Below are 20,630 nucleotides of genomic sequence, written 5' to 3'. Positions count from 1 at the left end.
TTAACCTTCTCCCATGTCTCTTCTAGTGATTTTCAAAAATATGCCGTTTTTAGCTCCAAGACTGGTGAAAGACTTCAACTCCGGAGGAACCTGTACCAAGGAAAAGAGCAACATATGTGAAAGGAACATCTTCCATACATATTCATCTCTTTTTGAGATGTAGCGTCATAGTTAATAACTATGTGAATGGATGACATTTAATTTGGACTATTATTACAGTTCCAGTTTAGGAATTTCACTTTTAAAAACTGAAAACTCCAGCCTAATAATTTGATTCGTATTATGTTGACAGGATGGTTTAGTACATTTGGTTTACCACCTTAAGGTTATTACATTTAAGAGTTGTAAGAGATGCCTACTCATGTCCCCCTGTTGCTATGCAAACGTGCAGAATGGTGAACTCTGATCCAATTTTTTTTTTTAAGTTTTTATTTAAAGTTTTGTTTTACTTGATTAATTAATCATTATCCACCCGGAATGAAGTTCTATGTTGTTCTGATGTCATGCTGAATAGTGCTATACTGTCACATGAATCCCAGAATTCTAAATGTTAATTTAAGACATTGTTGTCCTCATGGCCAACATACCTTTGTCTCAGAGCAGGCCACAATGTTGAACCTTTGGAAGACATGCACCAGCGCCATCTTAAGCTGCATTTGGGCAAGCCGTATTCCCACACAGCTACGGGGGCCTGCGCCAAACGGCAGGTATACAAATGGATGGCGACTAGCCTTGGCCTCTGGCGTGAACCTGGGGATCAACCAGAAGTTTTATTTTGGGATTAATTAAAAGCAATAGATGGTGAGTCATTTCACAGTGGTTGAAAAACACTGGTTTAAGACAGCTGGGGTGGGCTACTTTGGAGAAATAAGAACCCATTTTAAAGTACCTCCTAGTACCGCCTCCTACCTCTCAGGGATGAACCTCTCAGGCTCCGGCCAGTGTTCTGCGTCGTGGTGTAGGAAACCTGCTGGGACATGCAATGTTGCTCCTTTAGGTAGAGACTGGCCATTCACCACACAGTCATGCTCGATGTAACGCCCAAACCTGTGTCGGGCAAAAGAACACTGAAAAGAAGAATACTGCATGCTCTATACTGCCCTACAAAGCCAAACAGCAGTAACTGCACTAATGACAAGAAGAAAAATGTAATTAAAGTTCCCCCCTGTCACAGCTATCTACTTATCGTTATTGGGTGAAAACCTTGTAACTATCTTCAAAATGTCAACTTTCCAGGAACAAAGGAAAACAGCCTTGACCACCATGTCTTTTTCATTTCATTTAATGGGGTCAAGAGGGTGTGCTTTACCCTCATTATTGGCATGACAGTGATGCGGCAGGACAGAAGCGCTTTGCACCGAGCGTCACTGAAGTGCCAATATTGAGGGTAAAGCACACTTGCGTAATAATGCTCACTCAAGTATAACTCAAGTAATATTGCGATTGCGACAGTTGCCAACAAAACAAAATAAAATATATAATCAAAATGTGTTTGTATTTCTCACAATAAATACAAACTTTTTGCTATAGTGTTATTTCCATTTCTGAAATAGTCCCTGTTGAATAGGCTTTTGCACAGGTGTCAGTTAATGGAATGTGATAATGTTGTTGGCTGCTGAACAGATCGGCGGCACGCGATATTTGAGTGATGAGGCATTTTTTCCTTTGAGCACGGCTATGACTCATAGTTGTGCTGTTATACTTATTTGAGAACGGTCGAAATGTCTAGTCGACCAATCAGATTGCTTGGTCGGAAGCTACGTGTTGTATAATTGAGTTTGAAGACCCATTCAACTTCAGTGAATGTACCTTAATGTAGGTGGGTAGAGCCGCAACACTTCAGATACAACCATGTCTAAATACTTAAGCTCTTGGACATTGGTGGAATCGGGTGATTCCTGCAAAAAAAGAAGGAAAACACACGATAAATATAATGTAGTTGCTACAGTAGCAGCAATGACAGGTTACCACAGCATGAAAAACAAACAGAACCTAGTGTACAGAATTCAATGCACTGCGGGTAACAGGAGTCACTCCACTCCTCCGATCTCACGATGGCTGTAATTTCATTACATTACATTACATTACGTCATTTGGCAGACGCTTTTATCCAAAGCGACTTACATTAACACATTTTTGTCAGCAATAGAGCAATCAACTATGCTACACAGTCTATGACAACTACAACCTCTGAAGGAACAGTGGTACAAGTTTAGTTTAGTTTAGGTTAGTTTTTTTTTTTTTTAAGAAAGAGAGAGAAAGAAGTTAGATCAAGAAGGGCCCAGATGGAGCCTGAAAAGGTGTGTCTTTAGTCTTTTCCGAAAGATCGGCAGTGATTCAGCTGTCCTGACCGAAGGTGGAAGCTCGTTCCACCATTGAGGTGCCAGGGACGAGAAGAGTCGAGATCGGGATGAGCGACTTTTGAGCCCCCGTAGCGAAGGAGGGGTGAGGCGACCTGCACTGGTGGAGGAGCGAAGGGAGCGCTGAGAGGTTTGGAACCTGACCATAGATTGCAGGTACAGGGGAGCTGACTGGTGTACTGCCCTGTAGGCCAGTACCAGTGTCTTGAATTTGATGCGTGCCGAGATGGGAAGCCAGTGGAGGTCCTGGGCGCATGCCGGTGTGAATTCCCCATGTTTAAAACAGTTTTGTTGGCACAAAGGCCCGTGCCCAGCCAGAAAACTAGAGACTATATGAAGCTCCACCTCACGTTAGTCGGCTGTGCAATGGAGTGGGGCGAGGAGGAACGAATTCCACCCAAACCTAGTCCGCAAAAATAATAATAATAATAATAACAAAATCGATAAAAATTCCACATGATCGATTCCATTCTTTAACGATCAATTATCGATTTTCGATAACTGATGAACATCCCTAGTTGCTATGTACCTACTACTGTACTTGCACTATGTCTTGTAATGGAGCCCCTGGCATACATGTAAGAATTTCACGTGTGTACAGTACTTGTACAACGGAATGAGTGACAATACAGTACATATCTTGAATGTAGGACCAAACCCCAGCGCCACACACTCACATGTCTGCTGATGAACTGGTCCACCTCTTTGTGTAATTGGCGCTGACATTCAGGGTGGATGGCCAGGAGGTAGCAGGTGAAGGCCAAGGTGTTGCTGCTGCTGCCAAAGCCTGCCAGAAGAAATGTAAAAGCCTGGCCCACAATCTCATCCTCCGTCAGCATCGTCTTCTGTGGACGTTTGGTGGGTGACACCAATGGGTGATTATAGCCATTGTCCTTCTCCGAGGCCGGCTGGGGTGCCTGTTGGTGTGTGTGATCTAGCTCATCAGCGTGGTTCACCATGTCAAAGTGTTCCACGGAGACACACTCCTGGCTGCTCCGTGCGTCCAACATCAGTTGGAGGAAGTCTCGACGTCTCTACACACACACACATGCACACACACACACACACGTGCCCGCACACACACAGTAATGTATATGAATATATTATTATATAATAATATATATAATATTATAATATAATATTGTTTCTGATATTGCTGTGAATTCACTGGCAGTTACATTGGTCAGTTTGATTAAGCAAAGCATGGCTGATTGTTGTAATGCCCATGAGGTTCAGTAGCACCTGTTCAGGAGGCTGCTCATCTCTCTGTTTGATAAGCTTCTTAATGCAGCTGATGAAGAAATTGCTGATCTGATTTTGTCTTTTGTTGGGGAGGAGATTCACCAGAGGAGCCAAGATGGAAGGAAAAGCAACTAGAGACACAAACCACATTTATTCTGTTAGTGCCTCACCTAAACCCCACATGCCAAGACTGAAGTGTATGACAAAGTAGTGGGCCATATCTTACACCCAGTGCAAGTACAAGGGCAAGCGTTAACTTTGCTAGTTTCTAGCACTCAAAATCTCCCTTTTTCGTACCAATTACCATGGGTCACTGAAAGACGTCATTTGATGTGCTGACCCAGTGATGTGCTGACCCAGTGATGTGCTGACCCAGTGATGTGCTGACCCAGTGATGTGCTGACCCAGTGGTAAATAAAAGGGGGGGAAATAGATTTTGAGTGCTAGAAACTAGCAAAGATAACACTTGCCCTTGCACTTACACGGAGTGTAAAATATAGCCCAGTAGATCCTGTGTCCTTTTTATTGCCCTTTTTTCTTCTTCTAGTAAATGTAAAATAAATTTTTGTTACATTTATTAAAAAGATATTTCCAGTTTTTACTTTGTGCTTCCTTTTTAATGTATCATTCAAGGAACTAGTTGGGAAGTCTGGTGTATTTTCTGTGATTTCTCACTCTCCACTTGAACATAGCCATACAGTATGGAACTAGCCTGATATTCAGACTGCATCGTCAATTCATAAACTCAAACATCAAATTCACAACTGTGGAGGAGTGGGCATGGCTTCAAAGGTTGTATTAATTACATCATTCCTGTATTAAAAAAATGAATCATATAAATACAAATAGAACTGACTGAATAGGAGCATGATAGGCTTCATCATATTAAAGGAGAAGAACATCTCTGCATGGTGGACGAACGGGTGATTGGGATTCTTCTGAGAGTCCAACTGGGTCCCAAATGCCACGCTGGCAGTAACATCCATGGTGAAGCAGCTAAAACATCTGTAACCACCACACACAAGCATAGCTAATCAATGCAGCAAGCCTAGGTAGTTGAGAACACAATATACTGTAATGCCTACATACGCCCATAAAGCCTTGCCTTAAAGAGCATGGTGTAGGTTGGAGACCACATTTAATTAATATGTGGGAGTGGTATATAGCAAAGGGACATAGCTGCATCTAGACTCATTTTGTAAACTGCAGGGGGCACTGTTTTTGAAATGGAACTGTACACCTGTGATGTTCAGGGATGCAAACTAGTCACATTTAGGTGATCGTCACCTTTTTCATCTCAAAATAGGAGGATTTCTGAGTGGTTTTATGTGTGCCCTGGTATCTGTCACCTTTTTCACTATCCATGACTTTGCATCCCAGTGTCAGCCCCAGCAGAACTCCCAGCAACAAGTGATGTCACAGGTTCTGAACGGCCATTTGGAATCCCCCCCCCCCCCCCCCCCGTACTAGTCATGAACCCAAAAAGTTTTTCTTTTTTTCTTTCTTTTTTTACCTGCACCACGCTCTGTGACAACCGTACATGCATAAGGGACCCAATGAGTCAATACAGCATACACTACTATAAGGGTGTATCATCAAATCAAAATAACCATTTAATAAACGTTGTTCATGGTGAAAAGATTAACATTGCAGATCCAAAAACGCAGCAGCATGGACATGGCTTTGATACATGCAAAAGTGAATTCTACAGAGGAATTTAAAATTCTACTACTACATGTAGAAAAGAGCAGAGTGCATAGTCACGGTAATCTGATATTAGATTGAATCAAAGAAAAAGTGTGAGGAAAGTATTTATGTGTGTTTGCAATTACCTGTGGATGTCAAAGACCTCTCCTGACTCTGCATATGCATTGAAGTTGTTCATCAGGCTATTAATGGCTGTGTTGATGAGGGGAACCATCTATACACAGAAAGAGAAAACACACTGTGTTGATGAGGGGAACCATCTATACACAGACAGAAACACACACACACACACACACACACACACACACACACACACACACACACACACAGTGTTGATGAGGGGAACCATCTATACACAGACAGAAAAAACACACTGTGTTGATGAGGGGAACCATCTATACACAGACAGAAAACACACACACACACACACACACACACACACACACACACACACACACACACACACACACACACACACACACACACACACACACACACACACACACACACACACTGTGTTGTTGAGGGGAACCATCTATACACAGACAGAAAAAACACACTGTGTTGATGAGGGGGACCATCTATACACAGACAGAAAACACACACACACACACACACACACACACACACACACACACACACACACACACACACACACACACACACACACTGTGTTGATGAGGGGAACCATCTATACACAAACAGAAAACACACACACACACTGTGTTGATGAGGGGAACCATCTATACACAGACAGAAAACACACACACACACACACACACACACACACACACACACACACACACACACACACACTGTGTTGATGAGGGGAACCATCTATACACAGACAGAAAACACACACACACACACACACACACACACACACACACACACACACACACACACACACACACACACACACACACACACACACACACACACACACACTGTGTTGATGAGGGGAACCATCTATACACAGACAGAAAACACACACACACACACACACACACACACACACTGTGTTGATGAGGGGAACCATCTATACACAGACAGAAAACACACACACACACACACACACACACACACACACACACACACACACACACACACACACACACACACACACACACACACACACACTGTGTTGATGAGGGGAACCATCTATACACAAACAGAAAACACACACACACACACTGTGTTGATGAGGGGAACCATCTATACACAAACAGAAAACACACACACACTGTGTTGATGAGGGGAACCATCTATACACAGACAGAAAACACACACACACACACACACACACACACACACACACACACACACACACACACACACACACACACACACACACACACACTGTGTTGATGAGGGGAACCATCTATACACAGACAGAAAACACACACACACACACACACACACACACACACACACACACACACACACACACACACACACACACACTGTGTTGATGAGGGGGACCATCTATACACAGACAGAAAGACAGAGACACTTGCCATGATTGCTGGGATTTCCTGGGAATGGATTACACTTTTTCTTTTTTTCAAAGACAATGTTTCAATGGAGAAAAGGTGTTGAAATAATGTATCTCTTACCAGATAGAATGGTCATTCATCCCAATGGAGATCAGCGGGGAACGAGACAGTATAGTTGATTTATTTTTAGTTTAGGAAAACCCCATGTTGGGAAAAGAATGTGTTTGAGCAGGAAGGGGGTAGGCTAGGCTCAGTGTGTGTTTGTCATTGCGAGCATCTTGGCAGATTGTTTTTTTTTTTATCTTGTGTATTTTCAGTAGTGGCAGTTGCTATGGAAATATATGTCGGTAAGAAGTTAACTTGCTTTGTAGTATGGCTAAACCAGGTTTAAACCCAAACTTATCAGGATCAACCTAAATCTTGCTTTGTAGTACAGGCCTCTAGGGGTTTGTTGATGTTTTAGTTACTGTGTCTCACAAATGAAAGAGACGATATTGTGCCAGGGAGGAATACAATGTATGTAAAAAGTGATGGTCTTCTTATATCATGACTGTGTCAACAACAAATGATTAATAGCTTTGTTGCCACTATGTGCAACACCACTGGTTCTGTCACAATGTAAAATGTAAAAAATAAGAATAAAAATAATTGGCAATATTTGCCTCGGTCTCCCGCATGCTTCCAAGTATGTAATCTTTCACTCTTATCATTACAACACAATATTTTAATCTGTTACAGTACTTTTATAATAGCAAGGTGGTTGTTTTGCAGCTAAACTGATTCCAATGTTATTTTGGTAGCTATTCAACGGGGCCTGAAACCGTGGCGAAGGTTTGAAAGTGGCAAGAAAGGAAAAAAGAGGCCACTCTAACTCACCTCTTTCACCTTAGCAGTGCTCAAGGTTTGGGAAAAAATGCCACGGACTTTCTTCCAATGTCCGTCCGTCAACATCAGCAGAGTGTCAGACAGAGGCTTGGTGAACATGCTAAAAGTCTTCATACGAGGAAAGGAGAGGATGGCAAAAACACATCTTTTATTATTATTACATCAAATGACAAAGCTCAGGCTCGTGTGAATCATGGCTGATCACAAATGTATTTGCCATGGACAACCAAGCCTCATGGTGTGGTTGACATGCAACAGCCCTCTACTACAGTGTGCACATCACACTGGGGATCCAGAAATATGAGCAACAGAAAAATGGCATTACTGTCTGACTCTGCACCCCAACTGGGAACCGGCCCCCCATTTGTCTGTTGAAAACAAAGTCCTCCTAGTGGTGCATTGCTTTCTCCCTTTGACATTTCACAGCAGGCCCTGTACAGCACAGAGCCAATATGGAGGATGATGAAAGTGAGGGTGGCCGTGTGACCTCTGCTCTGACCCCTCTGTGACCTCTGCTCTGACCCCTCTGTGACCTCTGCTCTGACCCCTCTGTGATGCATGTTGCCTATCATTAGACTGCGGCATCCTGGGATACCTCGCCATGTCCTTCAGTGTGCTACTCTGATCTGCGCTGTTCTATTGTGCTTTATTGTGCTCTCTTTTGGACCTTCCTGCTATATAGTCTAGGGAAAATAAGGTTTGACCTTAAACTAATTGCAACAGAATTTATTTTCACATTTTTATGTTTATATTGATGCCCGAAACACTCTAGTAAAAATCCCAAAAAATCCCATTAGTGGAAGTATGTTAAAATGACGTTTTTTCAAAATGGCTGCCATTATTCAACTTTTGGCCATATCTTGACTCCAATTAGACCTAGAATGAAAAACTTGGTATCTATTTCCACATTTTTGGGGGCAAGGAATCCATAGAAATAGTTGTTGAGTCTCTAAGTGGAACAGTTTTTTATTTTCTCATTTAAGTATGTAGTCGTTTTAATACAACATGGCATTTCTCACAATGTTAGGTACAACTTTGTATCTTCTGATGAGTCAGTTTCACAATGTAAAAGCTGTGTACAAAATTTAAGAATTAGGTCTTTCTGTTGCTGAAACATGCTTCTTAGACACACTGTTACATTTTCATGAAAATCTTTGATTTAATAAATGTCCTCTTCTTCCCAGAAGCCTCCAATTTCAGGCTGAGGGGCATTTTCACAGCTTGAACCCCTACAATCCCCACAGGCCAGGGAACACTGGAGTCCATGTTTTCTACAACTGCAGCTTGCTCTGGTACAATCTGTTTTGCAGTTGCACCTGATGACTTTCAGGAGAGTTGGTGGTGCTGGAGGAAGGTCCATTTCTATTGGGATGAGTTTTCCATCTACCAGATGCCAGCCGCAAACAGCTGGACTCAGGCCTGCCTGACCTAGCCATTCTTGTACTTGCAAGTACACTCTGAAACTGTGGTACTTTGCGGCAGAGGCTGTAGGGGGAAGCACTTGAGGATGCACAAAGATTGCACTTGTTGCGACCTTTTGACAAAATCGTTCATGACGAAGTCTATCAATGTTTTCCTCTTTTCCACTACTGTAGATAGTCAGAAGTGCAGTTTGGCCAGCTTCTTCAATTTCCTTTTTTGTTGGCGCTTTATTTCTGAAAACGGCTGCATGTTTCTGGAAGTTGGGATTTGTTCTGATCAACTTCAAAGAAGTACCCTTGTCGACCCCCAAATACACTTGATGTCGTATCACAGCCCAATACTGCATGCCCAAAGAGGATACAGTTGCAGGTGTCACTACCTAGGTCTTTTTTCAGGTTGTGAATGTTCCACACTTTGATCTTTTCTCATCATCCCCATCTTGTCAAACAATGCAGGAGGGTGTGCACACAATTCATGCTTGAAAATTTCATCACGATTCTCCATGTTTTCTGAAGCAGCAATGTAGCGCTGGAACAGAAGCTCAGGAGCGATTTGCACAATCTCCCCATCAGCTTTGATTCCATGCTTGGCTGCTAGGGTAACTGCCCGCACATTTGTCCTGAAAGTGTACTGTGCAACATTTTCTCCTTCCATTTTGTGCAGAATATTCAAACCTACATCTTTGGCCCTGTCAACATTGACATAATTATCAGCAGTCACCCCACTAGCAATGTTGCGGAGGGAAGGGTCTGATGTGAAAGGGTTCCGATTTTGTAGGTAATTTTTCAGCTCATCAATGTCTTTTTGATCCCTTTCAATTCTTGTAGGCATGCTTTCCTTGTGCTGTTCACTTGTAGTGAATGCTGTTCCTGTGATATCTTGCATGGCATTGTTGACCTCTGCACATGCAGGCATTGACAGCAACCATGTTACACGCTGCAACTCTGTCATGCCTCTTCCCCTAGTCAGACCACCATTTGTCTTCATGCTTCTCATGAGAACCTGCTCAATCACTAAATCTGTGGAGAGGCCAGCCCAAAGGCGATCACTTCTTCTGAGGACATGGAGACCATCCTCAAAGTATTTGAATGTGGCAGGTTGCTCATGCTCAAGTTTGAACATCTTTTGTAGGTACAAGTTGACTGACTTGAGATACAGATTGTGTCCAGATGCAGCTAGGGGCACGGTGGCTCAGTGGTAGAGCTGTCGCCTCACAGTCAGAAGGTCCTGAGTTTGATTCTCGCCTGGGACACTGTGGGCGCTGTGGTTGTGTGTTCCCCCCCATATCCTCAGTGCCCACTGCCCAGGTGGGGTATCTCGTCATAAGGGCCCTTCTCTCTGTGTGGAGTTTGCATGTTCTCCCCGTGCTCCCCCAGGGGGGTTCCTCCGTATATAACCCCCCCCCCACTAAAAACATGCAGAAGATCAGATCGTCATCGTCATCCGACCAGTGACGACAACATCCGAAGTTGGTCCCCGGGCGCTGTACGAGAAAGCGACCACTGCTCCTGGCCTGCCCCCCGGAGGAAAGGACATGCCTGGATGGGTTAAATGCAGAGGACACTTTTCACCGGCCACCGTCAGCATGAGTGTGTTGTGGCCGCATGCATGTGTTGTGGTGTTCGTGTGACAATAAAAGACGGGCTTGTCCCGTTACGAGAGGTATGGCAGCATCTCAGAAAGAGTCTTGAGGTGAAGTTTCCAGTTTCCCAGACGCTCTGCCAAAAGGAAACGCCTCAATATCTCAATCATGTCCATATACATAGTGTAGCAGTCCGTGAGTTCTTCTATTTGTCTTTTGCTTGATTCATCTTCCCCTCCATTCTCTTTAATACTGATGAATCATCTATGTCTGTGAGGCTGATTTCATTTTTTATCATTCTTTCCAGCAACTCAGTGGCCTGATGCAGGTCATCATTGGCCACTGTACACTCCCTTGTCATTTCAGATCTTCATTTGGTTTGTCTGTATCCGTTTCTGCTTGTGATTCACTCTGTTCCATATATGCTTCATCTGGCACAGTTTGGACTTCTGATGGGATTTCAGAATCTCCACAGATTTCAGCAGCGCCTTTATCATGCTGGGTGGCTTGTGGGAGGGAACAGTTGTATAGCTCAGACAATATCATTGTATTCAATGCTGCATCCACCAAGAAGTGCCCTCTGACAGCACGAGCTGTTGCCTTTCCAGACATCATATGCACAACAGCATTCTTTGCATATAGTCTCTAGCAACTCCTCTAGTCCCGATGCTGACATGAGGTGGCCCATGCATCCCAGGAAACTAATTTCCGTATGGAAACCCCCGAGTCGTAGCACCACCTGGCGGAGATCACTGTCTTGTGGTTCACTCTCAATGATTGTCGTGGCCTTCCACCAAAGCGGCTGATCGATAGGAGTAACATTATACTTCTTTGCTTGGTCACAAACAAACTTGAGTGTGGAATACACACAAGACATATCAGTAGGACTCATGTCTATCATAGGCATAAAAACTACTGATGACTTTCCTGGGTGATTCCCTTTGTGGATGAGTTGCATTAGTCCTGACCACCCAGGCTGTTTGGGTTTTAGGGCCCGAGAGACTTTGCAAAGCAGCTGTAGGTTAGATGCAGTATCCACATCTTTAGCATTATCAATCCTTCCATAGGACATGGATGAAAGGCCATGCATGGGTCCTTTTCCACTAACTGTAACATTAGAACTTATTAGACACTATTTTTTTTAAATATTGTTTGTTTTGATGGTTATGTTACAGTATGTTGGGTGGGCTTTTCCCTAGCCCCGCCCCTTTGATAGCACCGCCCCTTTCATAGCCCCGCCCCTCCCACCTCCTCCATACACCTGACCACTCCCTCTACCCACCTCTCAAATGCAGACTCTCTAAGACTTTCATATCCATAGCAATGGAAATTTTTCCCTAGCCCCGCCCCCTCCATCGGATCGGATCCGCCCCAAAATGTAGTGGGTTCTTCCTTGGCCTATGCTACACCCTTCCACAAAGTTTCATGAAAATCGGCCAAGTACTTTTGCCGTAATCCTTTTAACAGACAAACGGTCTGACAAACAGCACCGAAAACATAACCTCCTTTGTGGAGACAATAATGCCAATTTTGACAATGTTCCACTACTGGGATTTTTTGGGATTTTCAGTATGTTAAATTGGAAGGTTTCAAGAGCTGAATACAACAAAAATAAATTCTGTTGCAATTTGTTTAAGGTTGGGTCATTTTTTCTCACAGATTCCCTAGACTAATACTGATGTAGCCCACATAATGTGAGCACAGTCAATAATGTTCTCTAGGTGTCGGGGGTCGGAGGGCACACTGCCCCATGCTTTTTTGGTTTTGCCCTTCACTATCAGGAATTCTGGGCTAAAAATATTTGACTGGTACTCTAAGGCCTACAAAATAACCCTCCAACTGGAGGCGGAACTTGCCATCTTCTGCTGCTCGGAGTCCTCTTTGCTCCTCCCAACGGCCGTGCAGCAATCTCTGACACAGGGAATGACGGTTGCCAAAAAACTAATTTTGAAGGAATGGAAGTCCTCCTCTCCACCTTCTTTTCAGCTGTGGCTGACAGACATGATTTCAGTAATACGTATGGAGAGACTCAGGTTCCAGAGGACAAATTCTTTAAGGAAATGTTTTGTTATTTGGGACCCGTTCCTGACCTATTTCGATCAGGCTAAAAGCGGTAATTGAGTTTCTTTTGGATCTTTTGCACAGTATTTTTTTTTTTTTTTTTAATCATTTTGTAAGCCCATTTTCTATGACTGGTAGTACCATTTTGTAGCATTGTAATGTTGAATGTATGTATACTGTATATGTTTTTTCTTTTCTTTTCTTTTTTCCTGTTCTTGTTTTGTTTTCTTTATGTTCTGAAAAAGTAAAAAATAAAAATAAATAATAATAATAATGTGTTCTCTTAGTAGTTGGCATGTTCCGCCAGCAGGTGTCAGTAGTAGCCTGTCTTTGGAGTGGACGGCAGAGCAAGAGTAGGAGAGAGAGAGAGGGAGAAAGAATGGAGGTAGTCCCACTCTGTCCCGGTGCAGGGAGATAGTCTGGCAAGCAAGACTAGGTGTAGTCTAACAGATAAATCCATACGATCCAGCAGTGCCACAAGCATTTCCTGTGTGTGTGTGTGTGTGTGTGTGTGTGTGTGTGTGTGTGTGTGTGTGTGTGCGCGTGCGCGTGCGTGTGTGTATGTGCGCGTGCGTGTGTGTGTGCATGCGTGTTTGTACCTTGCTTCTTCTGTTAGGGAAGCTGCTGAACTCCTTGACCATCACATGTTTGAGAATGTCAGGGTCTGCTACCAACACCACCGCATCCCGACCCATATAGTACCTGAAACAGAACAAACTGAGTCTGAGACAAAACACACAAAGACATGCAGGCACATTAGGTTCCCGACCAACATGGATTCTGAAGGCCAATAGTGATATTTATTAGATTTAGATTGGATATATTATCATACCTGACAAATATTCTTACCAAAATGTAAACTGGCACAGTAAAGAAAATACTATGTACATGGGCTACAATTGAGCTGCTTTTTACTCTTACAGATTATCTCACCTAAGTTTTTAAAAAGGCAATGTGAATATCTTGTGACACTGAAATAAATTAGTACACAAATAGATAACTTTTAACTAATTATCTGTTTATTTAGATATTGAATTACTTATTTAACAATACCAGTATTTATTTATTCACTATTTGATTATTTATTTAACTATTTATTTATTTGTTTATTTGAATTTGCCCTAAATATTGGCATTGTGTTCATCTAACAACTACAGCTGGAGAATTGAAATGAAAAAAGGATTCTGTTGATACCATTGTGTTTGACAGAATGCTAATCAGTGATCCTCACTATTTCTTCGATGAGAGCCGCATTGGCAGGACAAAGTCAATAGGAGAGCCACTTTTACCGCAAAACACCAAAAGCCACCCCAACCAAGCACATCTGCCTACCATTTTTTGTGTTTTATTGTTTTCCACACATGCACACACACACACACACACACACACACACACACACACACACCAGTTTCCCCTACAAAATCATTCAGGCCTGGAGGGATTTCGAAACATACGCCGACCGCAACGGTGGGGGCCGTCGCTGGCGACGCTAAAGTTTTAGCTAACCTGTTCACATCTATGTTCGCAATGGCATCCCAAGTATCATCATACTATTATGGGATGCGATGCAAACAGTTGTATTATGGGATGTGCGTTTCCCAGGCAACGACACACGTTGACACGTTTTGGAACAGCGCTGCACGTTGGCACAATACTCCTAAAAGCAAAATGCTTATTGTTTTGAATGATTTGGCACCTTCTATTACTCTCAACACCAGTATTGTTGTATTGCAATAATATGCCATAAAGGTTTATTGAAATTTTGGGGAGAGCAGGGGTGGGGGGGGGAATCTTTTTTTTTTTTTTTTTTTTTTTTTTGCAATTTCTTAGAGCCGCCAACTAAAGCTTCGAGAGCCGCCAGCGTCTCGCGAGCCGCGCAATGAGGAACTACCATTGTATGTTTGACAGAATGCTGATGTTATGTAGAAATGTATCATTTTCTTACCCACACACTTTGCCGTATTTCTCTATGAGTTCAGTGACAGGCTCCAAATAACCCTGAAAAGAAAGTTAAACAGCAAGGTCAGCGGACCTTGAAAAGGTCAAAGGTTAACATCGTTCACACATTTGGCTGTGCACAAATGCGAGAAACACCCCTTGTGTTGCCCTTGGTGTTATTGCCTGTGTTGTGAGCACGTAAAAGGCCTCAAGGCCAAATTAATATCGCTAGTGCCACGCCATAAGCCTATGGCGGTGCGACGTGCAAGCAGTTAAAAGTTATAGTTACAGTTATGCACAGATGAATCTGCCTGTAGCCCACCGAAACACTAGATGGCAGTGGTGTGCTTTGTTAACACAGAAGTAAAACCAACAGAAATAGTGGCGTTTACATTCTCTGATGTTGCGTTCTCACCAATTAATAATTAATTAGTCATTTGGAGATAAGCTGTCTTATTTGCAAACATCACCATAATCAGACTTCAACCAGATGCAGATAGGAGGAGATAGGAAGCAGCCAGGTCAATCTCAAGCTTAAAGAGCATGGTGCAGGTTGGAGGATGCGTTGCATTAATGCAGGTACATACATTAGTACATACATACATTAATACATTAATACAGTATGTGGGAGGGGTAGAGCAATGGGATTTAAAAAAAATCACAAATCACACATAGCTGCATCTAAAAACTTTGGTGAAGAAGCCCACTTACCTTTTCTTCTTTACATATTTATCACAAAACTAATTAACTAAACAATTACCAATACATTAATCTATTTGGCAGTCACATGGTACAAGAAGTCATTACTCGTGAACCTTCTTTAATGAACAAATCTAATGAAGTGCAGTAATATGTTGGAAACAAGAATCCTCTCATCGTAGGGGGTAACGTGTGTGTGTGTGTGTGTGTGTGTGTGTGTGTGTGTGTGTGTGAGAGAGTGCATGAAGGTCTTAAGTGCTTTTGACACAGGTGAATGCTTTGCTGAAGACAAACGACTAGAAAACCAGAGGAAAATCTCACAAGTTGGATGGAGAACGCAGAGCAGATATTAGAGATTCTATCAAACCTCCCACAGCCATGTCTTACCTGGCGAAACAGCAAAGCGTTGCCCAAGAACGGTGCTGGCTTGGGATGTTTGATTCCATGTCGAGAGAGGAGCGAATAGGGGAAGACTGAATACCTACAGTAAGAGAGAGAGGAAGAGGACAGAGGTGTCTTGATGAGTGATGGATAAAAGCTAACAGAGTAAAGAATTGCATCCAAGATTACCACATCTAATCTCCTGGATATATACCGCCTAAGCAGCGCCTCACATAAACACACAACATTATGACACTTGAGGGATTTATTTGGTCGGGGGAATGTAAAAAATCCCCCAAGACTCCTAAAACCTCTGCCATGCATTATTCATATACATCCAGATTCCAGGCCCAGATTAAGAGTGTGCTGCCCCTGGGTGACCACACTTGAAGTGAACCCCCTCCTTCCACTTGGGCCTCAATACAATCAAATGGCTACTATGGGGATTAACATCATCACACATGAATACAACTGGGCTCATTGGATCTACAAGATTCCCAGCTTTTCAGTCATACCAAATTTATGCAATTCCAAGACTGTTTAGGGACCCCAATATGCAGAAATATTCAAATAGAATAGGTGAAAATAACCCATGGGTACTGCATGCAAAAAGAATTGTGGTTTTTGCCAAAAACTGCATGGGATTAGCACAATTGGGGGCCTCATGAAACTTTACAACCACAAAAAAGACACCTAGGGCATTCATGGGGTGTATGCCTTTCATACAGTAGGTATATTGACAATAAGGTGGTTTCTGAGAAATTTCCAGAGCAGAAGTGCTTGCCACCCAATCACGGAAAATTGCAATTCTTACAGAAAGTTGTTTGATACCATATCACAGCATCGATTTTTCTATGGTGTTCCTCAAGGTCTTGGTGTCTTAATGTAGTACTTTGATGGGATTCCCCAAAAGACAAATTATTATTATTATTATTGTTATAATATTATTATTATTATTATTATTATTCACCTTTTTAAAACAAAGTTAAGTATTTATTTTGCTCTCAATCAATCAATCTATTGAGCTGAAGTGACTCACCAGTAGAGAAGAGCCAGGAATATGAAGACGAGGCTGAGAGACACAGAAAATCCACTGGCCTCCACATGGAAAACCTTCAGAGAATCAATTACAGGCTCCATGATGGAACAAAACACCTGTCAGTCCTGCTCCTATAAAGAGAGGAGAACATGTGTTTATGGCACCTTGGTTAAAACGGCAGTGTTTTAACTGCAGACAAATGCCCTCTGGGTGATGGGCAAAACAACACCCACAGAGGGCTGTACACACCTGCCTCAAAATGTTGACATGAACCCTCGGGCAGGAGCATCCAGGGACCTGCTCGATTTCAGACTGATCTTGAAATGACTTCTGCATTCATCTTGCCTGGAGATGGAAATGGAGTGTAACAAGTTGACAATTCCGTCTGATATATCAGGCTAGCATAAATCTGCTTTTTTGGCAGAGCTATGCCATTATTACTTTAACAATGAATACAGCAGAAAGAGATAAAAGGCCTAAATAAGTACCAATTAAAATGATATGATGCATAAATAAATACATGCAGTTCTGTTTTCAACCAAGCAATGTTTCATAAGATAGAGCTCACCGAATCACCTGTTTGTTCAGCAAAATGTTATTTCTGTGTTGCAATGTCCTTCTTCATGTCAGTCTGTGAGTCTCACAGCAAGTGCTCCTCATTCTCTCTGCTCAGATGCTCTGTCAGGCAGGAAGAAACACCACTTGCACCAACAAAAACCACAACTCTGCTTTTACATTGGATCAAAGAATACTGCTTTTGGACAGGATGATTGTATTTCATATTTGTAAATAAGATACAACTTTTTCAGTGTATTTCCTCTGTTATTAATATTTTCTGACCAAAGTGTTTTTAAGACAAAGAAATGGTTTAACGAAGTCTTGAACTCCTAAAGATGCAAGATATTATGTATGCATCAATCATACTCATTCACATCCAACGATGTAGTTCTTATAGGGCGGCTGTGGCTCAGGAGGTAGAGCAGGTCGTCGTCCACCTGGTTCGATCCCCGGCTCCTCCAGTCCGCATGTCGAAGTGTCCTTGAGCAAGATACTGAACGCTAAATTGCTTCCGATATTGGTGCCAGGACCCTGCGTGGTAGCTTGCCATGAATGTAGGCATGTGTTGTAAATCGCTGAGTGGTTGTAAATGCAGTCCATTTACCATTTTTTTGGTTTTCATTTATAGCCTGACAAGCAAGGCTGATAAGATACAGTAGCCTATTCATAACCTAACATTTTCAAACCTAGCATTCTTAAAACTAGAATGGCGTGTCACAGCATATGTTTGCCAACCCCTAGAGGAGCATGTAAGGCTTAGGCTACATGATTGTAAGCAAACATCCACCCTAAAACACTTAAACAGTCCGAGAAATACAGTAGCTCTCGGCAATGAACACTGGCCAAGCACGTCATATTGAGATATTTCCAGTGCAGCTATACAATGAAGTTTAATAGAAGAAAATATTTAAACAATCTAAAACATTAACATCAATGGGTTTCGGTGTCAGTCCATCAGAATCAAAGAGTGAATGGTGTGTTTTCTACGTTCAGTGTAAATACTGTGCACATTTTAAACTGGGTGGGTCAGTTGACTTCAGTGTTGGGCAGCAATATAGTACTAAAGTTCTTATATATACATTTGTTTTTGACCAACTTTCCAGAGCTACTATGAGGAACAGGACTGTTTGTGCTGAGAAAGAACTCTACCACACAACATCATCATTGAAGTAGTAAATAGGGCGCTAGACTTTAAAAAATTTGACTTATCCATTCAACAAACTATTTAGCTCTGGTATGGTATGTTTGCATCAGGCGTATTTGATGTTTTGATGCTAAACATCCCTGTGGGTCTCTAAGATCTAGTTTTGCAGCTCTCCTGTTTACTTAGATGGGCAGTGGTCTGGACTGTTTACAGGCTGTAGGCCTTGTGATATTCTTGCACCAGGTAAATAATTGTTTTACAGCCCTGCTCATTTGTTACAGCTTAAGCATCTTGTCAACTGAAAATGTGTGTGCATCAGTATTTGTATACAGTCTATGGTAAATACAAATTGTTATACTATCACACATCTATCAATACATCCTTACTTCGTCACTTGATGTTCATACACATCATTGCCGAGACAATAGTAATATCAATTTTATAATAATTGTATCAACCAAAGCATGGCTTAGATCCTTCTCTACATAATAATAATTAGGCTACATCCCCAATTAAAATGACTTTTTCTTAAAAATGTACCTCCTGCTGTTGCATTTTAGTCAATTATCTTGAATTTAGATCAAATACAATTTCAAATTAATGAACCCGTATTCTGTGCAAACATTTCTTATAAAAATGTTTAATCTTTATTAATGTAGGTCACAAAATGTTGCTTCTATCAGCAATGACATATAGCTTTCAGGCTAGCATGAACTGCCCTATGTTATGCCCTGGCTTGTGAGAAGTGCGTGTCTTGGTGTGAATGTGACTTAATGTTTTGTGACCTAATTCCAAAATAACATCACCATGTGCCCAAATGAGAGAATCATGAGAATCAGAGAGAAACCAGATGGACCAGTTACCCAACAGGAATTCCTTAGGCTACAGTCCTGACTTTAGGATTATGTGTGTTTGTGTAACACCTCAAGAGGCTTAATGTAATGACCAGCTCAGTAGCCTTAATTTTGGGTTTATATCATTGTGTGTGTTGGTGTGATTTCAGTTGTTTTCATGATTGACTGCCATGTCCACACGGAGACGGAAGCGATCTCTTTTTTTTTCGTTTAAGAAAAGTTTTCCATAAACACGGAATCGTTTCAAGAAATGTGTGTATCCACATGAAACCACTGTAGAATATATGCCAGGCCGGTAAGTGGCGCTGTAACGCTGCCACAAAGTACACCAAAAACAGAGAATAAGACAATCTCGTCAATAATGGCATTCAACCACTAGGGGCGCACAGCCTATAATGTGTATCTTACTGTAGCGAGCAGCTTAAACCCTTGGCTTTGCGGGGAGGTTTGCCATCACCTTAAGTTCAGGGTTTCAAAAATTAGCGTATACTCCCAGAACGCTGGTTCCGTCTGGACGAATCGTCTATACGGGAAAAAACTTTAGCGGATACACCTAAACTCGTCTCCGTGTGGACATTAAACTCTTAATAGTTTTTTCACTTGGCTTGCAGTGATTGATAGACTGCTTTGAGTTGACTCATTACCTTGCCCCTGATTGGTATATCTGTTGCAGGTGCGCTGTGCTGTTGTAGCCGACCTCCTACTGTGCTGTGTCAAATCCTCTCTTAATCTGAGATGCATCTCCCTGTTAAGCTGTGAATATTATATCTGCATTTTACCTTTTTGTAAATGGAAAGAAAGTTTTATTGTTGCCTTTTTTTCCATTTCTATTGTCAGTCCAGGGGATAATGATTGTTTTATTTCTTGTATTTGAATAAATCCCTACTTTTTCTGACAGATCATTTGTTGTTGTATTATTTGGGATATTACTCGCCACCTCACTGATCTCGAACCTGTGGTATTTTAATTGTGTCTCCCGCTTATCCAATAGGGAGTGGAGTTGTCGGTATAGTATGTTTAAAGACTACATTTTGTTACATTTTTTTATTGTGCAAATATAACATTCCAACAGACATTCATCTTTTTCGATTGAATTGCAACATTTCTTTGACTCGAAAATGAGTCTGAGAAACCAATGGCCCATTCTACAGATGCTGTCCCTTTTCAGGACAAATTGTACTTTTGGTGTTCCAAAGGGATTCTGTTTTTCTGAATATGCATGTCTGTTATACACCCAAATATCAGGACAGCAATTTGGCGAG

At 42.0% G+C, this 20,630-nt stretch overlaps 1 protein-coding gene across 1 annotated transcript; it reads right to left on the bottom strand.

Moving 5' to 3' along the window:
* Nucleotides 1-16,913, bottom strand: LOC310793011 (thromboxane-A synthase-like; the record flags this gene model as incomplete). The annotated part of the gene is made up of 12 exons (XM_083654763.1): nt 1-90; nt 588-750; nt 910-1,047; nt 1,810-1,898; nt 3,038-3,394; nt 3,603-3,733; nt 4,459-4,607; nt 5,435-5,523; nt 13,355-13,457; nt 14,701-14,753; nt 15,780-15,873; nt 16,813-16,913. 12 exons carry the CDS (start codon nt 16,911-16,913, stop codon nt 1-3), a joined length of 1,557 nt encoding a protein of 518 aa, XP_083510889.1.
* Nucleotides 16,914-20,630: the final 3,717 nt, after the last annotated feature.

The sequence above is a fragment of the Poromitra crassiceps genome (genome assembly GCF_964638095.1).
Source record: "Poromitra crassiceps genome assembly, chromosome: 18".
NCBI classification, from domain to species: domain Eukaryota; kingdom Metazoa; phylum Chordata; class Actinopteri; order Beryciformes; family Melamphaidae; genus Poromitra; species Poromitra crassiceps.
This window is presented reverse-complemented; position numbering and strand designations above follow the sequence as displayed.